We start from the raw sequence: 20,187 nt of genomic DNA on the forward strand, positions 1-20,187 counted from the left end.
TGGATCGGAAGAAATATGGTAGTGAAGGACAAAAAAAACCCCAGACATTTCAGTGATTGGGCAATGTATTTAGAATTTACACAGTTCTTTTGCATCTAAGAATGCTGTGGAAAAGGCACTGGCTTAGAGACACAAGATCTAGGTTCCAGTTCTGTTATTGTAACTTTTTATCAAAGCAATCATGGATAAGTATTTTACTTAAAACTTTATTTTCCTTTAGCAACAAAAGTAAAGGGTTGTAATTATACCAACTTTATAGGATTCAAGTGGAGATCAAAAAAGAAAATGCTAATGAAAATTATTTGTAAGCTATAAAGCAATATGCAAATTTAAGGTATAAATAGCAATAAGAAATATTTACCTTTCTTAAAATTTTTAATGTTTTGTTCACTAGGAAAGTCAAGAGGAGTTTCTGTTTCTACTTGAAAAACTAATAGGAAGAAAACAAATAAGCTTTATGATACACTTAAGAAATAGTATGTTTCTTTTGAAAACCTTAATGTTACAGGGAACAAATAAACAGCCCCAACTAATATTTATGATTACTTTCTCAAAAATTCGTGGCTTGTCACTTGTTATATCAATGGTTAATGCTTATTTTGTGCATCCTAATATGAACCTGTCCTTTTTTGCTTCGGTGGTTAGAAGAGTCTGAAACCAACCTGTTTTCTCAAGGAGAGCAGGCTTGAGAGGAAACGTCAGGAAATTAACCATCTTCTGAACCAAATCAAATGACTTACTAGTAAACTATATATATATCGGTTGGCCTTTACTGCATAATAAATAAAACCTTGCCAGTATACAACAGTACACTTTGTCTGCTTATCTAGGCTAGACTCGTCTGTTTGAGCTCAGCTGTCTGGTCTGCTGATCCAAGCTGGAAGCCAGTGGGGCAACCATGTTTCCCACACCTTCCAGTGGGATGCCGTGGGCATGTCCTCATGGTGATGGAAGAGTTGTGGGGGAGTAGGTTCCAGTGTGTAATCCCATTTCAAGCATCTGCTTATGCCATGTCAGCGAAAATCCACTTGGCCAAAGTAAGTCAAATAACTGAGTTCAGAGACAGGGGGTAACTCTACCTATGGTAGGAGGGCAGTGCATCTTGGGAGGGGTGAAGAATTGGAGCCAAATTATGCAAGGTACAACACTGTGTTCTGCATTTAATTTCTTCTATATACAATAGTGTGAGAACATTCTAAGTAGTTGGCTGAAAATCAAGTCCTTATGCCCGATGCTTGTGTCTTGTTCAGGTTTTACAGTGTATAGGCATGGCTAATATCGAAGCTATATCGAAGCTGTATTACTCAGTTTCCCTTCTGGTCTGTAGAGGAAAGCATTATCTTTTGAGCACTTAACCTTGATTACTTCTTCACAGTTGAGTTGCTCATTTTTAACTGGAGAATGAGGCTGATAAACTTCCTTTGTCTTGGTTCTTTATCCAAAATAGGGTTGCAAACTCAGCTGCTAATTGGGTAACGCACTGTTGAAGCAGGCCCAGTGGGGACTGCAAAGGGCAAAGGGCAAGAGGAAGGTACATGACTAACTCCAGGGCAGCCACTATTTACATCTGTGTTGCCATGGGAGAATTCATCCCCAGTGTTGCCAGATCTTTGGATTTTTCAAGAGAAACTGGAAATTAGATTTTTTATGTGAAGTCTCTTTGTTTTCAAATTAAGGTTTTAAGGTAACACAATGAGTGTTATTTTAAAGCACATATTGGTTGGCTGGATTTGGTCTATAGTTCTCCACTTTTCATCCTCTGATTTAAACAGAATGGTGTTAGCAACTTGGGGATCCTAGCTCTGTCTTTGCCCAGGCTGATCTCTTGCCCAATCTGAAACAGTTTGGACAATTATTAGGGGTTGCCTACACCCCTAGAGGACTGCATTATTGTCTGCTGTTTGGGGAATAGTGTAGTTTGTATTTATTTTTTATCTGTCAGCAAATAGAGAGAGTACAGTTCTAGGGCTTAACTACAAGTAAGAAATTCATCTTCTGTTTTCTTTTTTTTTTTTTTCCCTTGGGTTTTTGTTTTTTTTATCTTGACATGTTTTAATTTAATTTTTTAAACTGCCTCATTTATTTTAGAAGTATGTGTAGGTATAAGAGTCTAAAATATCTGTGAGACAGGGAAAGAGTTGTTAAGTAACTTTATTTTCTTTTAAAACTGCACTAATTTTTAACAACTGGCAGATATATAATCAAGCAGCTACTAGTTTTATCTCCATGTCTGAGTAAACAGTCATTTTGTATGCCACATAGCCTTTTCCAGAAATGCCCCTGGCCCCTGCTTGATGGGTCCTGGTCCATGTGACTTTGCCCTTTTAACTTCAGCAAGGGGAGCAAAATGGAGCCTTGGGGCTGAGTCCTCCTGGCATCATCCATGGAATAGAGGTATGTGTGTGTGAGAGAGACAGAGGAAGGGAGGGAGGGAGGAAGGAGGAGAGAGGAAGAGAGGAAATGGATGGCAACAACAGGAATAAGTGGAACATACAATAAAAAATCAAATCTAGTGTATTTGGAATATTAGTATATGTATGTTAGTATACATATATATTCTGTAAATCAGAAGGTCTCAGCTGGGAATGATTTTACTCACCCAACCCATCCCTGTCCCAGGGGATATTGAGGAATATCTGGAGACAGTTTTAAAGCCATGCCCTGGTAGAAGAATGGGAGAGCTCTTCTTATTTGTCTCTTCTCTAGTTCCTCTGAGACAGATGGTTTTTAACTGAATCTTGTTTCTTTGTCTCATCCATCTGTCAGACTTCTTCTCATCCTTCCAGATGGGTGGAAAGATCCTAACCTGACTCCCCTGGCATTTTGTCATATTACTTAGTTCACCATATACAGAACTTTTACAAGTCTTTCTCTCCCATCATGGACTGTGACTTATTTACTTTCATCTGTCATTTCTGATGTAGTGACAATTCAGTAAATGACAAATGCATGAATCTGTTGTATCTCTTTGATTCTGTTCCTGTGGCTTTTATTATCTCCTGACTTAACTGAAAACTAGCTACTGGACTGGACAGTTGACTTGGATCTTTTTTTGTGAGGAGACTAACAGTCCTCATTATGTTTAATTTTATTCCCCAACAAAAGGTAATAAATTCAAATTGTAACATTACAATAAAACATTTAATTATTCAGGAGCAGGGCAAGACACATTATAATTAGCTCCCTCTTATGTGTCCTCATATAAGTGGTAATAGATGCCGTTGAGTAGCCCAGGCAGTCTTAAGCTAAAGATTTGGCATGAGATCTCAACCTCTCTGTCACCTTGGAAAATGTCCCCGCTACATGGAGCTGGCCTTGGGTTGTGAGCAGGTGACGACTTGAGGTTTGGTGTTCCTGATTCACTCTCAGTCCAGCGGATCTCCGAGTGCCAGCTGTGTTAGAGTTCTGGGCCTTGTGGTGTCAACAGTGCATACGTAGAGTAAATGCTTCCCCTCATGGAACTTTCCTGAGGACTGGAACAAAATCCGCACTTCTCTCAGCCTTGAAGCTCTCCATGTGCTGTCCCCGGCCTGCTTCGCAGACTGCATCCCATGCCACCTTCCTCCTTGCTCTCTGTGCTCCTGCCTTTTGCTGTTTCTCAAACCTGCCAAACTCCTTCCTGCTTCATGTGCTCTGCATTTGCTCTTCCGCCTGTCTAGAATTCGGTTCCCCCCAGATGTCCGTGTGACTGGTTCCTTCTCATCATTAAGTTCTCTGATTAAGAGACCCCCTGTCCTGACCACTTTTCTCTAAAAAAGCTCTCCCAAACCCAGTTACTCTTAAATATTCTTTTTTCAATTTTAGTTTTACTGGAGTATAGTTGATTTATAATGTTGTGTTAGTTTCTGGTGTACAGCAAAGTGAGCCAGTTATACATATACATATATTCATTCTTTTTTAGATTCTCATATAGGTTATCACAGAATATTGAGTCAAGTTCCCTGTGCTATACAGTAGGTGCTTGTTGGTTATCTGTCTTATATATATTTGTGTGTGTGTGTGTGTGTGTGTGTGTGTGTGTGTGTGTGTGTGTGTGTGTTCATCCCAAGCTCCTGACTTATCCCTCCCTGCCATGTTTCCCCTTTGGTAACCATAAGTTTGTTTTCGATATCTGTAAGTCTGTTTCTGCTTTGTAAATAAGGTCATTTGTATCTTTTTAAGAAAAATGTGATGCCACATATGAGTGATATCATATATTTGTCTTTCTCTGTCTGACTTACTTCACCTAGTATGATAATCTCTAGGTCCATCCACATTGCTGAAAATGGCATTATTTCATTCTTTTTTATGGCCAAGTAATATTCCATTGTATATATGTACCACATCTTCTTTATCCATTCCTCTGGTGATGGACATTTCAGTTGCTTCCATGTCTTGGCTTTTGTAAATAGTGCTCCAGTGAACATTGGGATGCATGTATCCTTTTGGATTATGGTTTTCTCTGGATATGCGCAGGAATGGGATTGCTTGATCATAGGTAGTTCTATTTTTAGTTTTTTAAGGAACCTCCATACTGTTCTCCATAGCGGTTCTGCCAATTTGCATTCCCACCAACAGTGCAAGAGGGTTCCCTTTTCTCCACACCGTCTCCAGCATTTGTTGTTTGTAGACTTTTTGATGATAGCCATCCTGACCCATGTGAGGTGATACCTAATTGTCATTTTGATTTGCATTTCTCTGATAATTAGTGATGTTGAGCATCTTTTTTGTGTGCTTTTTGGCCCTTTTCTTTGGAGAAATGTCTATTTAGATCTTCTGCCTATTTTTTAATTGGGTTGTTTGTTTTTTTGACATAGAGCTGCATGAGACGTTTGTGTATCTTGGAGATTAATCCCTTGTTGGTCTCTTTGTTTGAAAATATTTTCTCCTATTCTGTGGGTTGTCTTTTCATTTTGTTTATGCTTTCTTTTGCTGTGTAGAAGCTTTTAAGTTTAATTAGGCCCCATTTGTTTATTTTTGTTTTTATTTTCATTACCCGAGGACAGTGGTCCCAACCTTTTTGGCACCAGGGATTGGTTTCATGGAAGACAATTTTTCTATGGACCAGGGCAGGGTGGGATGGTTTTGGGATGATTCAAGCTCATTACATTGATTTGCACTTTACTTCTATAATTATTACATTGTAATATATAATGAAATAATTATACAACTCACCATAATGCAGAATCAGTGGGAGCCCTGAGCTTGTTTTCACTTGCCACTCACTGATAGGGTTTTGAGATGAGTCTGCAAGCAGTTGATTTGTTATGGTCTCCATGCAGTCAAACCTCTCTGCTGACGATAATCTGTATTTGCAGCTGTTCCCCAGTGCTAGCATCACTGCCTCAGCTCTACCTCAGATCATCAGGCATTAGATTTTCATAAGGAGCATGCAATCTAGATCCCTCACATGTGCAGTTCACAGTAGGGTTCAAGCTCCTATGAGAATCTAATGCTGCCACTGATCTGACAGGAGGCAGAGCTCAGGCGGTAATGTGAGCAATGGGGAGTGGCCATAAATACAGACGAAGCTTCACTTACTTGCCCGACGCTCACCTCCTGCTGTGTGGCCTGGACCCCTGCTCTAGGATGTGGATCAAAAAAGATATTGCTGCGATTTATGTCAAAGAGTGTTTATGTTTTCCTCTAAGAGTTCTATAGTGTCCAGCCTTACATTTAGGGCTTTGATCCATTTTGAGTTTATTTTTTTGTATGGTGTTGGAGAATGTTCTAATTTCATTCTTTTATGTGTAGCTGTCTAGTTTTCCCAGCACCACTTATTGAAGAGACTGTCTTCTCCATTGTATATTCTTGCCTCCTTTGTTGTAGATTAATTGACCATTGGTGCGTGAGTTTATTTCTGGACTTTCTGTCCTGTTCCATTGATTTTTATTTCTGTTTTTGTGCCAGTACCAAACTGTTTTGATTACTGTAGCCTTATAGTATTGTCTGAATCCAGGGAGTTGGATTCCTCTAGCTCCATTTCTCTTTCTTAGGATAGCTTTGGTTATTTGGGGTCTTTTGTGTCTCCATATAAATTAAAATTTTTTTTTTCTAGTTCTGTGAAAAATGCCATTGGTAATTTGATAGGGATTGCATTGAATCTGTAGATTGCCTTGGGTAGTATAGTCATTTTGACAATATTGATTCTTCCAATCTAACTTTGATCTTATATAAATTTACCAAAAGGGTTTGAGGAGATTAAGTTACAGCGGAGGACTGACATAAAGAAGACAGATACAGGTGATAATTGTTTGTACATGGTAACCTCTGCTGGTTTGTTAACTTTTTCTCTTGAAGGATGCGTCAATCACATGTCCTACAGCTATTGAAACAGTGAGAAATGTAAAAATTTTGAACGTGGTTAGTGATTAGGCTTAAAATACACTCCCTAGCTCCCCTGACCTCCTTTAAATATCAGCATCATTACCTTGAATATGTTCTTTGAGGACAGCTGCCTTGGACAGGGACGTTTGAGGCACTTGGAGGCCACAGAGGCAATCACCTACTTAACATGCACTAGTCAGCCTTTGTGAAACATCACCCTTGATGCTGGTTGCTTATCTTTTATGGAACAGCTTGCAAATCCTAATTGTTTTAAACTGGCTCTGAGGAAAAGAGTCTTGAGAATCAATAAATTACAGCTCTCATACATACAAATGTGCATCATTATAATGAAGACAATCTGATGGCTCTTTAGGTCAAATAAAAAAAGAGGTGGAATTGAGTTTGTAAAGACTCACTGCAAGTCCTCTTATTAAAGGGTTGGAATTACAGGGCTGAATGCAGTTTTCCCCTCTTGCAGTGTTCAGGTTTGCATATGGGCATTTGTTTGTGATGGATAGATCCTCAGTGGGAGAGAGTTGATGAAGGGTTCATTACTTGCTCTGGTGGCCGTATGTCTTCGTTATAAGGTTCATTAAAGCAGAAACAACAATATTTATGCCTTTAAATACTGATGTGTTGGGAGCAGCTAAATAAACTATTCTAAGAATTGTACCATCTGTTTTCAGACCCAGAGCTTTCTCTAAGTCTCTGAGACTTTCACCCAAGGTCACCCATCTTAGTTCTCTAAGAAGCTCAGCATCTGAAAAGCAGACAGTGTAAACAGTACTGCTTTCCCATCAATGGTAAATTTTTTTGGTACCAGTAGGTGGTAGTAAGCTGCAGAGAGTATTTACTGCTTTTTCTCCAGTTAAAGGAAATACCTTTCTCACATTTAACCAGGATTTAGGTGATTCAGTTTCTTTACATTGTTCTTTAAGAGTTCTTTAATCATTCTTCAAATTTAGCAGTTCTTTCTTTTCTTTTGTCAAAAACATCATGCTGAAATTTCTTATGGTAATAAGAATGAATTCCTAATCCAACTGAACTTTTTTCTTTTAACGCTTTAAAAATAATGATGAAGATTTTTCTTGAGCATATAGGTGTTTTTCTACTAGTCTTAATAATTCTTTGGAATTCAAATTGTAGTAGTGATTAAATATCATTCATGAACCACTTTAAATTTGTTTTCCAAAGCAGAATTTGATTGCATAAGCCGTTCCAGTACACATTAATATATTTTCACATAGTCCTTCAATATTAAGTTCATTCCAGTATTTAGGATGTTTAAGAGAATCATTTTTTGAATCTAATGACTGTCGTTCAACAAAATTGCAAAGAAAGAATCATACATAATTTTAAAAAAATCATTCTTTTAGCTCACAATCTCATGATAAATGGTTTCTTTGGCCAGCCAGTACTCTTCAGTATGAAACATTAGAGATTGTCATTGAAATCCTGATTCTTTAGCTCATCAGTCGGTGAGAACTGGTGACACGACCCTACCTAGATAGATGTTAGGGGACTAGGAAGAATGGTCAGGTAAGTTGCCAGGAAGGAAAAGGAAACAGCTGCTAGGAAAAAGGGGGTTCTGAATGTATAGCTTTTATTTAAACACATTTTCCAGGTTATCAACTTATTAATCTGCTATCTCTGAAGGGGATCTTTATATTTGTTTTTCTTTCTTTTAACTATATATTATATTTTTCTTTCTGATTATTCAATCATTGTAGAAAATTCAGGAAGGATAGGAATGTTTAAAAAATAGAAATCGGCTGTAAACTCTACATGGTAAATATATATACTTTTATTTTCTTCCCCTTTGTCATCATCCTTTCCTGCTCCTCTAAATTGGTATGTGGGTAATTTGTATTCACATACAGACATATAATGTTTGTTACAGAATTGGGATTCATACTTTTATCCCTTGCATTGCTGTTCAATGTCTCCAGAAACAGGATTTTAATGTCTGTGTACTGTTCTATTACCTGTATGTACTGTGTTTTAACCATTCTCTTATAATTTGAAATATAAGTTGTTTTTATTTCCCCTATATTATCACTTCTCAGTAAATATTCTTATATATAAATTTCTATATGTATTTCAGATGATTTTGTTAGGGGAAATTTTGGAAGTGTAGTTGGTAGGTTAAATGTACAAACTGCTGACATAACAGACAATTTATATCAACTTACACATATCCAGTAGGAGAGGATAGGAATGTTCCTTCCCCTACAACCTGGCTAACATAGACATAATTATTTAAAGGAAAACAAGTTAATGGGCTAGAAAAGCATCTCACTGATAATTTATATTTCTTAGGTTATTAGATAGAACAGTTTTTCATGGCCATGCATATTTGTTTTTTTATGTGACTGCTCAGTATGCTTTTATCAACATGGAATGAATCTAATACTTTGGGTACGATTTCACTGGGGAGAAGATTTTCAGAGGCCTGAAAACCTTATTTTCATTAATGCCACTGATATTAGGATAAACAGTACTTTTTTAAAACTAATATTTTACTTGTAGTATAAAATAGTACATTCTTAATGGTCAGTGAAGAGTGTATAATTGGCACTGTTTTGTGCTTCTCTTCTTAATTATCCTAAGGGGCTCTTGGGAACTATCTTCATGGGCCAACTCTAGTGGCCACTCCTTTCTCATTTGTTTCTTTTTTCCTCCATCAACTCCATGTCTGGGGAGAGGAGGTGTTGGCTGACTGGCATCTTTTGGTAAGATTGGACCCCTGCCACCATATCTGCCTTCTGCTTTGTGACATTTAGGGTCAGGTGCTCTCTCTGTTACCTATGAGAGGTGTGTTTGACCTTTTGAATTGTCAGTAAGTTTTAGAAAGTGCTAAGTTTTATCAACAATGAAATATTAATCTAATTTCTATTTTTTATTATAATCAGATTCTTTAATGTCTTTAAAGTCCTTCAACCCTTATGACACATAATTGAAGTCCTTTCATATGATGTAAAAGTGAATGTTTCATAAGCTATTAAAAAAAACATGCAAAATTCTCAGATATATCTCACCTTAAAATCTTGATATTTCTACAGGAGTTCCATCAGATGCAGGAGTTTGAATATCTTTTATTGCTCAAAGTAATTGAATGTAAAAGCTGAAGACTTTGTGTGTGAATTAGTGAAATTCATGCTGGAAAGTGTAATTTTTTTTCTTATTAAAAGTATGTAATCCTTAATAGGGGTGAGAGGTTTTTTTTTTTAATGTGACAATTACAAATAATTTAGTTGATGCTGTTGTTAATTTTGTGTAATGCTGCTAAGATTTTCTGTTTTAAATTCAAATATTCCATGTCTTTACTTGCTAATATTTATCAATTGATTATAATGTGTTTTCCATTAGAAAGACTGCAAGGTACATGTACCTGTGGTAAAAGTATAGAAGTGTGGTGTGGAAAATTAAACACAAAATCATTCTGATAGTTATCGCAGTGGAGATGGGTCAGGAGTAGTACTGGGTGGAGTGTAGTGTGCGAGGGTACTAAGACTTTATTTATAGTGTTCTAAATATTTTATTAAAAATATTAGAAGCACAAGTGTCAGAATGGGAAATAACAATATTAAGAATATATTCTTGGGGCTTCCCTGGTGGCGCAGTGGTTGAGAGCCCACCTGCCGATGCAGGGCACATGGGTTCGTGCCCCAGTCCGGGAAGATCCCACATGCCACGGAGCAGCTGGGCCCGTGAGCCATGGCCGCTGAGCCTGCGCGTCCGGAGCCTGTGCTGCGCAAGGGAGAGGCCACAACAGTGAGAGGCCCACGTACCGAAAAAAAAAAAAAAAAAAGAATATACTCTTAAAAATAATAGGGAAATAAGGTGATAGAAATAGAATAAAGAAGACAGAAATAGAAAAGAATAATAATAACATTCTAGGTAGTAGATACATGCATGCTTGTTATATTAGTCTCTGTACTATTTTATATTTTAAATATTTTCCCAAATTTTAAAAATAACTATAAAATTTTCAGTTATCACTGTTTGTGGTCAAATTGAAACTCAGACTGTCTGCTCATTAGATGAGTCTGATACACCATTTTTGTCCATTGAAGTTGTGTGTAGATAACTGATTATTATTAAAAGTTTGGTACTCAAAAAAATCAGGTTGTCTCAAAGATGGTTATCTTGTTTCCTGCTCTTACCAGTAGCCCTTATAGGTAACATCCGGTTTTCAATGTTACCTTTTTATTCTGTGTGGTTGTATCCTAACTCCAATATAGTTTCCAGAATTTTGACTTATTAAAATGAAACTCATTATACTTTTAGATACAAAATTTTGACAGATCCAGGCATAATTAGTATTTTCCATTATACAAGAAGTGGAAGGAACAGGAAATAAAAACCCCTTTACTCTGAGGCCAATGGTTTGATTTGTTTTCAAAGCTCTTTATTATATGCAGCATAGATAAGTCACTTAGTTTTTTTCTTGGTGCCTAATACAGATTTCATATTGCTACTTGATTCCCAGCCTCCCTCATTTTGATATTTTTATGCTTAAATGAAATGAGAGGGGGTTGAAGAGGCTGTAGACAACATGTGAGCCATGGCCTGCAGCTGCCTTTAATGATTTTTACTAACTGTTAAGATTGTTTGTAAGTAGTGTTTAGGGGACAGCAGAGCAAAGTAGAATAAAGAGAATACTGAAGGTGGAGAAGCCTGGCTGAATCCCGGGTCTGCATCCTTGGTCTGCTACTTAAAATCATTATATGGTGTTGGACTTGTTACTTAACAGCTCCCCCTCAGCATCCTCGATAGATTAGGGGATAACTGCCCATTTTAATAAGTTATTATGAGAATTAAGTTGGATTGTCTGTGTGAGCATCTATGTAGTACTCAGCATTGTAGCAGGCTCTCAGAAAATGTTGATTTTTCCTGTTTTCACTAATGGAAGATGTTGGAAAGTACATTTACATAGAGCAAATGATTTTAGGTCATGTGGCATACATAGATTTATGGGTATACTCACATGAGTGCACACAGGCATGCAAAGACAGACAGACAGACACACATACACCCGTGATTTCCTAAGTATAAAGGTGAACTTTACATTTAAGATTTCTTCTTAAGTTTATTGTTTTGGATTTAAGCAGTTATGATCCTGCAAAATCGTAGCCAGACAATTGCTTCAGGCCTGTTTCTCGTTCGTGTTTTCTGACGTTAGAGAGCTACATCGTGGGCACTGTACCTTTGTACTTCTAGACAGGGGAAGGGGGCGAGAACCGGAGAAGAGAGGTGAGGAAGGAAGTTGAGAGGCCTGGGCAGAGGAGGGGCTCGAGTGTGACAGGTGTTTGCTAGCCCTGTCTCAGCCAGTTCGAAGAAGTTGGATGTTCCGTTGATTCTTTTCCTGGTGCTACAAGGACAGACTGTTTTTCACTTTGAAAAACCTAAACTCACAGCAAGCTTCCTTGCTTATCTTTTTATTGAGTTTTATTTTATTTAATATTTTAAAAACATGACTAATTTCATTAAATGCTCGAGAATCTATACATATTTAGCAAATTCCCTTTATCTTGGCTTTAGATGTATGGTCATGTACTTCCCAGATGCATTCAGAATAGAGATCCAAAAATTTCAGAATATTCTTGATTATTAAAGAGAGGTTTCATCATACTGTATTTAAAAGGCCAGAAAACTGGTCATATAGATTTTAGGAAGAATATAACAATTAATGTTAAAATAAAGATTATGTTAACCTTCTATTAAGCAGAAAATGAAATTATTGGAATACTAAAACTTTACTTTTGATAATTGAATTTTCTCTGATGCTTCTTTGTTACAAATATATTTCATTTCTTCAATTTCTATAAAAGGTATTCTGAAACTTTTGAGATCCTCTTGCGTGAAATAGTTTTCTTTTGCATTAGATTGAAAATTGAGATGAGGATGGGAGGAAAGCATATTTAGAGACTTTTCTACTGATGAGATTATATTCAGGATGTTTGGCTTTCTATTTTGGTGGAGATGTTGAAGATTCCATCTTCTCACACACTTGTTATTGTAGAGTTTGTACCTCTTTTACTGCATTTGTTTAATTCTACTATATTTTAAATTAAGGTGTATGAGAGTGTTCACTGTACAGTGAATGGAATTCTTTTATTTTAGGTCATTCTGTGTGTGTTGTATTTTTGTTTAAAGATACACATGTTCTCATAGCTTAGTAGGATGGACATCAGACTAGGGCTTCCCTGGCAGTGCAGTAGTTAAGAATCCACCTGCCTATGAAGGGGACGTGGGTTCGAGCCCTGGTCGGGGAAGATCCCACATGCCGCGGAGCAACTAAGCCCATGCTCCACAACTACCGAGCCTGTGCTCTAGAGCCTGTGAGCCACAACCACTGAGCCTGTGCACCACAGCTACTGAAGCCTGTGCACCTAGAGCCCATGCTCTGCAACAAGAGAAGCCACCGCAATGAGAAGCCTGCACACCGCAACAAAGAGTAGGTCTCGCTGGCTGCAACTAGAGAAAGCCTGTGCGCATCAACAAAGACCCAATGCAGCCAAAAATATAAAATAAATAAATTAAAGAAAAAAGAATGGACATCAGACTAATATTGAGACCTGCAGGTTCTAGCCTTAGAGAATATCTGTGTTTTTTTTTTTTTTCTTCATTGTAGAGATACCAATTTATGTTTCTCATAAACCTTACAGTGTTGTTGGTAGAGTTATGTGAGAGACTGTATGTGAAAGAGCTTATAAAATTCAGGAGCATTGCACAAAACTAAGTGATTTTTATTATTTAGAGTTGTAAATGTCTGAGGAATTGCTCATAAACCAGAAAAAACAAAGGAGGGAGAATTACATGTGGAAGTGACTTGTGTTTTCAAGCTATGTGTTTGAAATTATGATATGGCAAAGGGCTAATGTAATAAATACTTTAAAAGATCAAAAAGTAAATAGTTAAATTAATCTCTTATTTCTGTGCTCTTTACCATTTGATTGACCTTGACCTGGATTTATTTTTAAGGATTTTTGCACCTCAATGGCAGGATCCTCCAACGATTCAGACCACTTCCGCTCTCGTGACCGATTGGGTCGATGGGCTGCCAGTTCAATACACAGGGAGACTCGAAATCGTCCTACTGTGGATGTTACTGAGAAGGTCAACACTATAACAAGTACTTTACAGGTTAGTTTAGCAATGGTTGCACGTAATAGATTTTAACTAGGTTGAGCTAAGAAATGGTTTCGGTCAGTATATTAGTTTTTTATGCCACGGTAACAAATTTGCACAAAACTGATGTCTAAAAAACCCAGAAATTTATTTTCTTCCAGTTCTGTAGGTCAGAATCTGACCCTGGTTTCGTTGGACTAAAAGCAGGATGTCAGTAGGGCTGTATTCCTTTTTGGAGGCCCTAGGGAAATATCTGTTCCTTTTCCAGCTTCTAGAGGGTGCCCACATTCCTTGTTTTGTAGCCCCTTCCTTCCTCTTCAAAGCCAGGAAGCGTGGGTTGAGTACTTCTTACATCATATCACTCTGACTACTCTTCTGCTTCCCTCTTCCACTTTTAAGGATACTTGTGATTGAGTCCACCCAATAATCCAGGATAATCTCCTCATCTCAAGGTCCTTAACTTAATCATAGTTGCAAAATCCCTTTTGCCATATAAGGAAACATGTACATAGGTTCGAGGGATTAGGACTTGGACATCTTTGGGGGCATTATTCCGCCTAACACAGTCAGTAAAGATATTTGAAGTATATGCTGGGTTGTGGAAATGTTTTGGGATAAGGCAGTATTTCCAAATAATATACTGTGGGAGTGAAACCAATAGGAATTATTACCATAGTTTACCTTCTTGTGGACATTTGCCTTTAGAGAAGTTGTTCATATTTTGGGTAGGTAAATTATTCATGGATGAATGATACTGAGATGCCATTTTTATTTAGAGGCTAATTTTTGGCCGTGGAAGTTTGAGTGGCAGCAGTTTATATTCCCTCCATAGGAAGGGGCTTTGGAAAAGAGGTGGAGGAAGGGCAAAAAGAAAACTCAGACTTGTTTTCCTACCCTTTAATCTCTTACTTCCATTTTGCCTGGATAAACGGATTTTGGCTTTCAATTGCTTTGGGTTAGTATGCATAGATAAGAAGAGGCTAATTTCTGGTGGAGAAACCATAATTTGATTTAAAACTCAGGAGCCTTTTTCTTTCTAAAACTTATTTAAATTAACATAATATTGGATTTTTGCAGTACAAATTCTTGGACTTTCCCACTACTGAAACATATTAGTAAGTATATATTTTTGAAAGAAATGCCTCCATTTACCTCTCAGGTGAAACCTAGCATATTTAGGTGGAAACCATTTTTACTGTAATTACAAACAAATTTTATAGCTAAAAGTTAAAGGATACTTTGCTTTCTTTTCTCTTAATGGAGTTCTTGAGGTAAAGTAATAATTGAAATAACATTGATCCTAATGATTTGCTTGTCATGACCACAATCGACTAGATTTTTCTCAGGATTTCCCTTCTGTAAAGAGGGTCTGAATTAGTTGAGGTGCACAAATTGACGATGAGGATTCTTCTCCAATTTATGGTTTTGTTGCCAACTTATTATGGAACCTTGGATAAGGATTGAAATTTTGTGCTTCAGATTTCACACAAGTAAATTGCAGATGGATTTGAGTTTCTCTGTCAGTGCTGTTAATAAGATTTATTTGATATTTATGAAGTATATTGATACCCAACTTAATTATATAAATTGTACCTTTTGCAAACGGGTGACCTAGCTGTTTGATATGCCGCTAAGATTGATTGGGGAAAACATTGTTTGGAGCAATTAATAAGGTCCACTTTCTTTCTTTAGGACACCAGTCGGAACCTGCGGCAAGTCGACCAGATGCTTGGACAGTATCGAGAATATAGTAATGGACAGGCGGAGGCTATAGAACATGTAAGAATGTTTACAAATGTTTGCATTTTCTCTTACCCACCTTTTTGGAAATTTAGTTTTTGAGGAGTATGGATGTGAGATAAAGGGAGTAACAACTGTGAATAGCTTTAGCTTTTCAACTGCTTTATTATTTTATAGTTTAAATTTAGCTTGTCGGGTGGCTTGCGAGCTACTTTATATAGATTAGATTCTATTGAATTTGAAAGCTTTACTTTTTTCTTTTTGGCTGCGCCACATGGCTTGTGTGATTTTAGTTCCCTGACTAGGGATTGAACCCCGGGCCCTCGGCAGTGAGAGTGTGGAGTCCTAACCACTGGACCACCAGGGAATTCCCTAAAATGAATATTTTTTTATTAATATTTTGCTAATTCTGTCTCTTATTTCCTTTTGGAATTTGCTAACTCATCTTCTGTAAACTCTTAGAAAACCAATGAAATTTATTCCTTCATGTTTCTAATTATGAGTATACACTCTAATAAGATTAGTATTACATGTGTGCTATAATGATAGTTTTAGATATATCTGTGCTGTACTGAGATGTCACATAAGTCCCAAGTTTAATTGATTATTTGTTATTTTCTTTTTTTTTTTAACATCTTTATTGGAGTATAACTGTTTTACAATAGTGTGTTAGTTTCTCCTTTACAGCAAAGTGAATCAGTTATACATATACATATGTTCCCATATCTCTTCCCTCTTGTGTCACCCTCCCTCCCACTCTCCCTATCCCACACCCCTAGGTGGTCACAAAGCACAGAGGTGATCTCCCGGTGCTATGCGGCAGCTTCCCACTAGCTATCTAATTTACATTTGGTAGTGTATATATGTCCCTGCCACTCTCTCACTTCGTCACATCTTACCCTTCCCCCTCCCCATATCCTCAAGTCCATGCTCTAGTAGGTCTGTGTTTTATTCCCATCCTATCACTAATCTCTTCATGACATTTTTTTTCTTAGATTCCATATATATGTGTTAGCATACGGTATTTGTTTTTCTCCTTCTGACTTACTTCACTCTGTATGACAGACTCCAGGCCTTTCCACCTCATTACAAATAACTCAGTTTCATTTCTTTTTATGGCTGAGTAAAATTCTATTGTATATATGTGCCACATCTTCTTTATCCATTCATCTGTTGATGGACACTTAGGTTCCTTCCATGTCCTGACTATCGTAAATAGAGCTGCAATGAACATTTTGGTACATGACTCTTTTTGAATTATGGTTTTCTCAGGGTATAGTCCCAGTAGTGGGATTGCAGGGTCGTATGATAGTTCTATTTGTAGTTTTTTAAGGAACCTCCATACTATTCTCCATAGTGGCTGTATCAATTTACATTCCCACCAGCAGTGCAAGAGTGTTCCCTTTTCTCCACACCCTCTCCAGCATTTATTGTTTCTAGAGTTTTTGATGATGGCCAGTCTGACTGGTGTGAGATGATATGTCATTGTAGTTTTGATTTGCATTTCTCTAATGATTAATGATGTTGAGCATTCTTTCATGTGTTTGTTGGCAATCTGTATATCTTCTTTGGAGAAATGTCTGTTTAGTTCTGCCCATTTTTGGATTGGGTTGTTTTTTTGTTATTGAGCTGCATGAGTTGCTTGTACATTTTGGAGATTAATCCTTTGTCAGTTGCTTCATTTGCAAATATTTTCTCCCATTCTGAGGGTTGTCTTTTGGTCTTGTTTATGGTATCCTTTGCTGTGCAAAAGCTTTGAAGTTTCATTAGGTCCCATTTGTTTATTTTTGTTTTTATTTCCATTTCTCTAGGAGATGGGTCAAAAAGGATCTTGCTGTGATTTATATCATAGAGTGTTCTGCCTATGTTTTCCTCTAAGAGTTTGATAGTGTCTGGCCTTACATTTAAGTCTTTAACCTATTTTGAGTTTATTTTTGTGTATGGTGTTAGGGAGTGTTCTAATTTCATACTTTTACATTAGCTGTCCAGTTTTCCCAGCACCACTTATTGAAGAGGCTGTGTATTCTCCACTGTATATTCTTGCCTCCTTTATCAAAGACAAGGTGACCATATGTGTGTGGGTTTATCTCTGGGCTTTCTATCCCGTTCTATTGATCTATATTTCTGTTTTTGTGCCAGTACCATAGTGTCTTGATTAATGTAGCTTTGTAGTATACTCTGAAGTCAGGGAACCTGATTCCTCCAGCTCCATTTTTCGTTTTCACGATTGCTTTGGCTATTTGGGGTCTTTTGTGTTTCCATACAAATTGTCAAATATTTTGTTCTGGTTCTGTAAAACATATCACTGGTAGTTTGATAGGGATTGCATTGAATCTGTAGATTGCTTTGGGTAGTAGAGTCATTTTCACAATGTTGATTCTTCCAATCCAAGAACATGGTATATCTCTCCATCTGTTTGTATCATCTTTAATTTCTTTCATCAGTGTCTTATAGTTTTCTGCATACAGGTCTTTTGTCTAGTTAGGTAGGTTTATTCCTAGATATTTTTTTCTTTTTGTTGCAGTCGTAAATGGGAGTGTTTTCTTAATTTCATTTCAGATTTTTCATCATTAGTGTATAAGAATGCCAGTGATTTCTGTGCATTACTTTTGTATCCTGCTACTTGAGCAAATTCATTGATTAGCTCTAGTACTTTTCTGGTAGCATCCTTAGGATTCCGTATGTATAGTATCATGTCATCTGCAAACAGTGACAGCTTTACTTCTTCTTTTCCTATTTGGATTCCTTTTATTTCTTTTTTTCCTCTGATTGCTGTGGCTAGAACGTCCAAAACTGTTGAATAAGAGTGGTGAGAGTGGGCAACCTTGTCTTGTTCCTGATCTTAGTGGAAATGGTTTCAGTTTTTCACCATTGAGAACGATGCTGGCTGTTGGTTTGTCATATATGGCCTTTATTATGTTGAGGAAAGTTCCCTCTATGCCTACTTTCTGGAGAGTTTTTATCATAAATGGGTATTTAATTTTGTCAAAAGCTTTGTCTGCATCTATTGAGATGATCATATGGTTTTTCTCCTTCAGTTTGTTGATATGGTGTATCACGTTGATTGATTTGCATATATTGAAGAATCCTTGCATGCTGGAATAAACCCCACTTGATCATGGTGTATGATCCTTTTAAAGTGCTGTTGGATTCTGTTTGCTAGTATTTTGTTGAGGATTTTTGCATCTATGTTCATCAATGATATTCGCCTGTAGTTTTCTTAGTGACGTCTTTGTCTGGTTTTGGTATCAGGGTGATGGTGGCCTCATAGAATGAGTTTGGGAGTGTTCCTACCTCTGCTATCTTTTGGAAGAGTTTGACAAGAATAGGTGTTAGCTCTTCTCTAAATGTTTGATAGAATTCTCCTTTGAAGCCATCTGGTCCTGGGCTTTTGTTTGTTGGAAGATTTTTAATCACAGTTTCAATTTCAGTGCTTGTGATTGATCTGTTCATATTTTCTATTTCTTCCTGGTTCAGTCTCGGCACGTTGTGCATTTCTAAGAATTTGTCCATTTCTTCCAGGTTGTCCATTTTATTGGCATAGAGTTGCTTGTAGTAATCTCTAATAATCCTTTGTATTTCTGCAGTGTCAGTTGTTACATCTCCCTTTTCCTTTCTAATTCTGTTGATATGAGTCTTCTCCCTTTTTTTCTTGATAAGTCTGGCTAGTGGTTTATCAATTTTATTTTCTAAAAGAACCAGCTTTTAGTTTTATTGATCTTTGCTATTATTTCCTTCATTTCTTTTTCATTTATTTCTGATCTGATCTTTATGATTTCTTTCCTTCTGCCAAATTTGGGGTTTCTTTGTTCTTCTTTCTCTAATTGCTTTTGGTGCAAAGTTAGGTTGTTTATTCGAGATGTTTCCTGTTTCTTACGGTATGATTGTATTGCTATAAACTTCCCTCTTAGAACTGCTTTTGCTGTATCCCATAGGTTTTGGGTTGTCGTGTCTCCATTGTCATTTGTTTCTAGGTATTTTTTGATTTCCTCTTTGATTTCTTCAGTGATCACTTCGTTATTAAGTAGTGTATTGTTTAGCCTCCATGTGTTTGTATTTTTTACAGATCTTTTCCTGTAATTGATATCTAGTCTCATAGCCTTGTGGTCGGAAAAGATACTTGATACAATTTCAATTTTCTTAAATTTGCCAAGGCTAGATTTGTGACCCAAGATATGATCTATCCTGGAGAATGTTTCATGAGCACTTGAGAAAAATGTGTATTCTTTTTTTGGATGGAATGTCCTCTAAATATCAATTAAGTCCATCTTGTGTAATGTATCATTTAAAGCTTGTGTTTCCTTATTTATTTTCATTTTGAATGATCTGTCCATTGGTGAAAGTGGGGTGTTAAAGTCCCCTAGTATGATTGTGTTACTGTCGATTTCCCCTTTTATGGCTGTTAGTATTTGCCTTATGTATTGTGGTGCTCCTATGCTGGGTGCATAAATATTTACAATTGTTATATCTTCTCCATGGATTGATCCCTTGAGCATTATGTAGTGTCCTTCTTTGTCTCTTGTAATGGTTTTTATTTTAAAGTCTATTTTGTCTGATATGAGAATTGCTACTCCAGCTTTCTTCTGATTTCCATTTGCATGGAATATCTTTTTCCATCCCCTCACTTTGAATCTGTATGTGTCCCTAGGTCTGAAGTGGGTCTCTTGTAGACAGCATATATATAAGTCCTGTTTTTTCCATTCAGCGAGTCTGCGTCTTTTGGTGGGAGCATTTAATCCTTTTACATTTAAGGTAATTATTGATATGTATGTTCCTATTACCATTTACTTAATTGTTTCGGCTTGTTCTTGTATGTCTTTTCCTTGTCTTGTGTTTCTTGCCTAGAGAAGTTCCTTTAGCATTTGTTGTAAAGCTGGTTTGGTGGTGCTGAACTCTCAGCTTTTGCTTGTCTGTAAAGGTTTTAATTTCTCCATCAAATCTGAATGAGATCCTTGCTGGGTAGAGTAACCTTGGTTGTAGGTTTTTCTCCTTCATCACTTTAAATAT

The 20,187-nt window shown here is 36.9% G+C and overlaps 1 protein-coding gene across 1 annotated transcript in view; it reads left to right on the forward strand.

The window, feature by feature from the left end:
- Nucleotides 1-20,187, forward strand: part of CEP128 (centrosomal protein 128) — a 445,779-nt gene that overhangs the window by 13,402 nt on the left and 412,190 nt on the right. The window contains exons 3-4 of the mRNA XM_067030654.1: nt 13,294-13,455; nt 15,133-15,219. Of these exons, the coding sequence (XP_066886755.1) occupies nt 13,309-13,455; nt 15,133-15,219 (234 nt within the window). The 5' untranslated portion in view covers nt 13,294-13,308. The remainder of the gene's footprint in view (nt 1-13,293; nt 13,456-15,132; nt 15,220-20,187) is intronic.

Source organism: Kogia breviceps, chromosome 3 (genome assembly GCF_026419965.1).
Source record: "Kogia breviceps isolate mKogBre1 chromosome 3, mKogBre1 haplotype 1, whole genome shotgun sequence".
Classification (NCBI taxonomy): Eukaryota; Metazoa; Chordata; class Mammalia; order Artiodactyla; family Physeteridae; genus Kogia; species Kogia breviceps.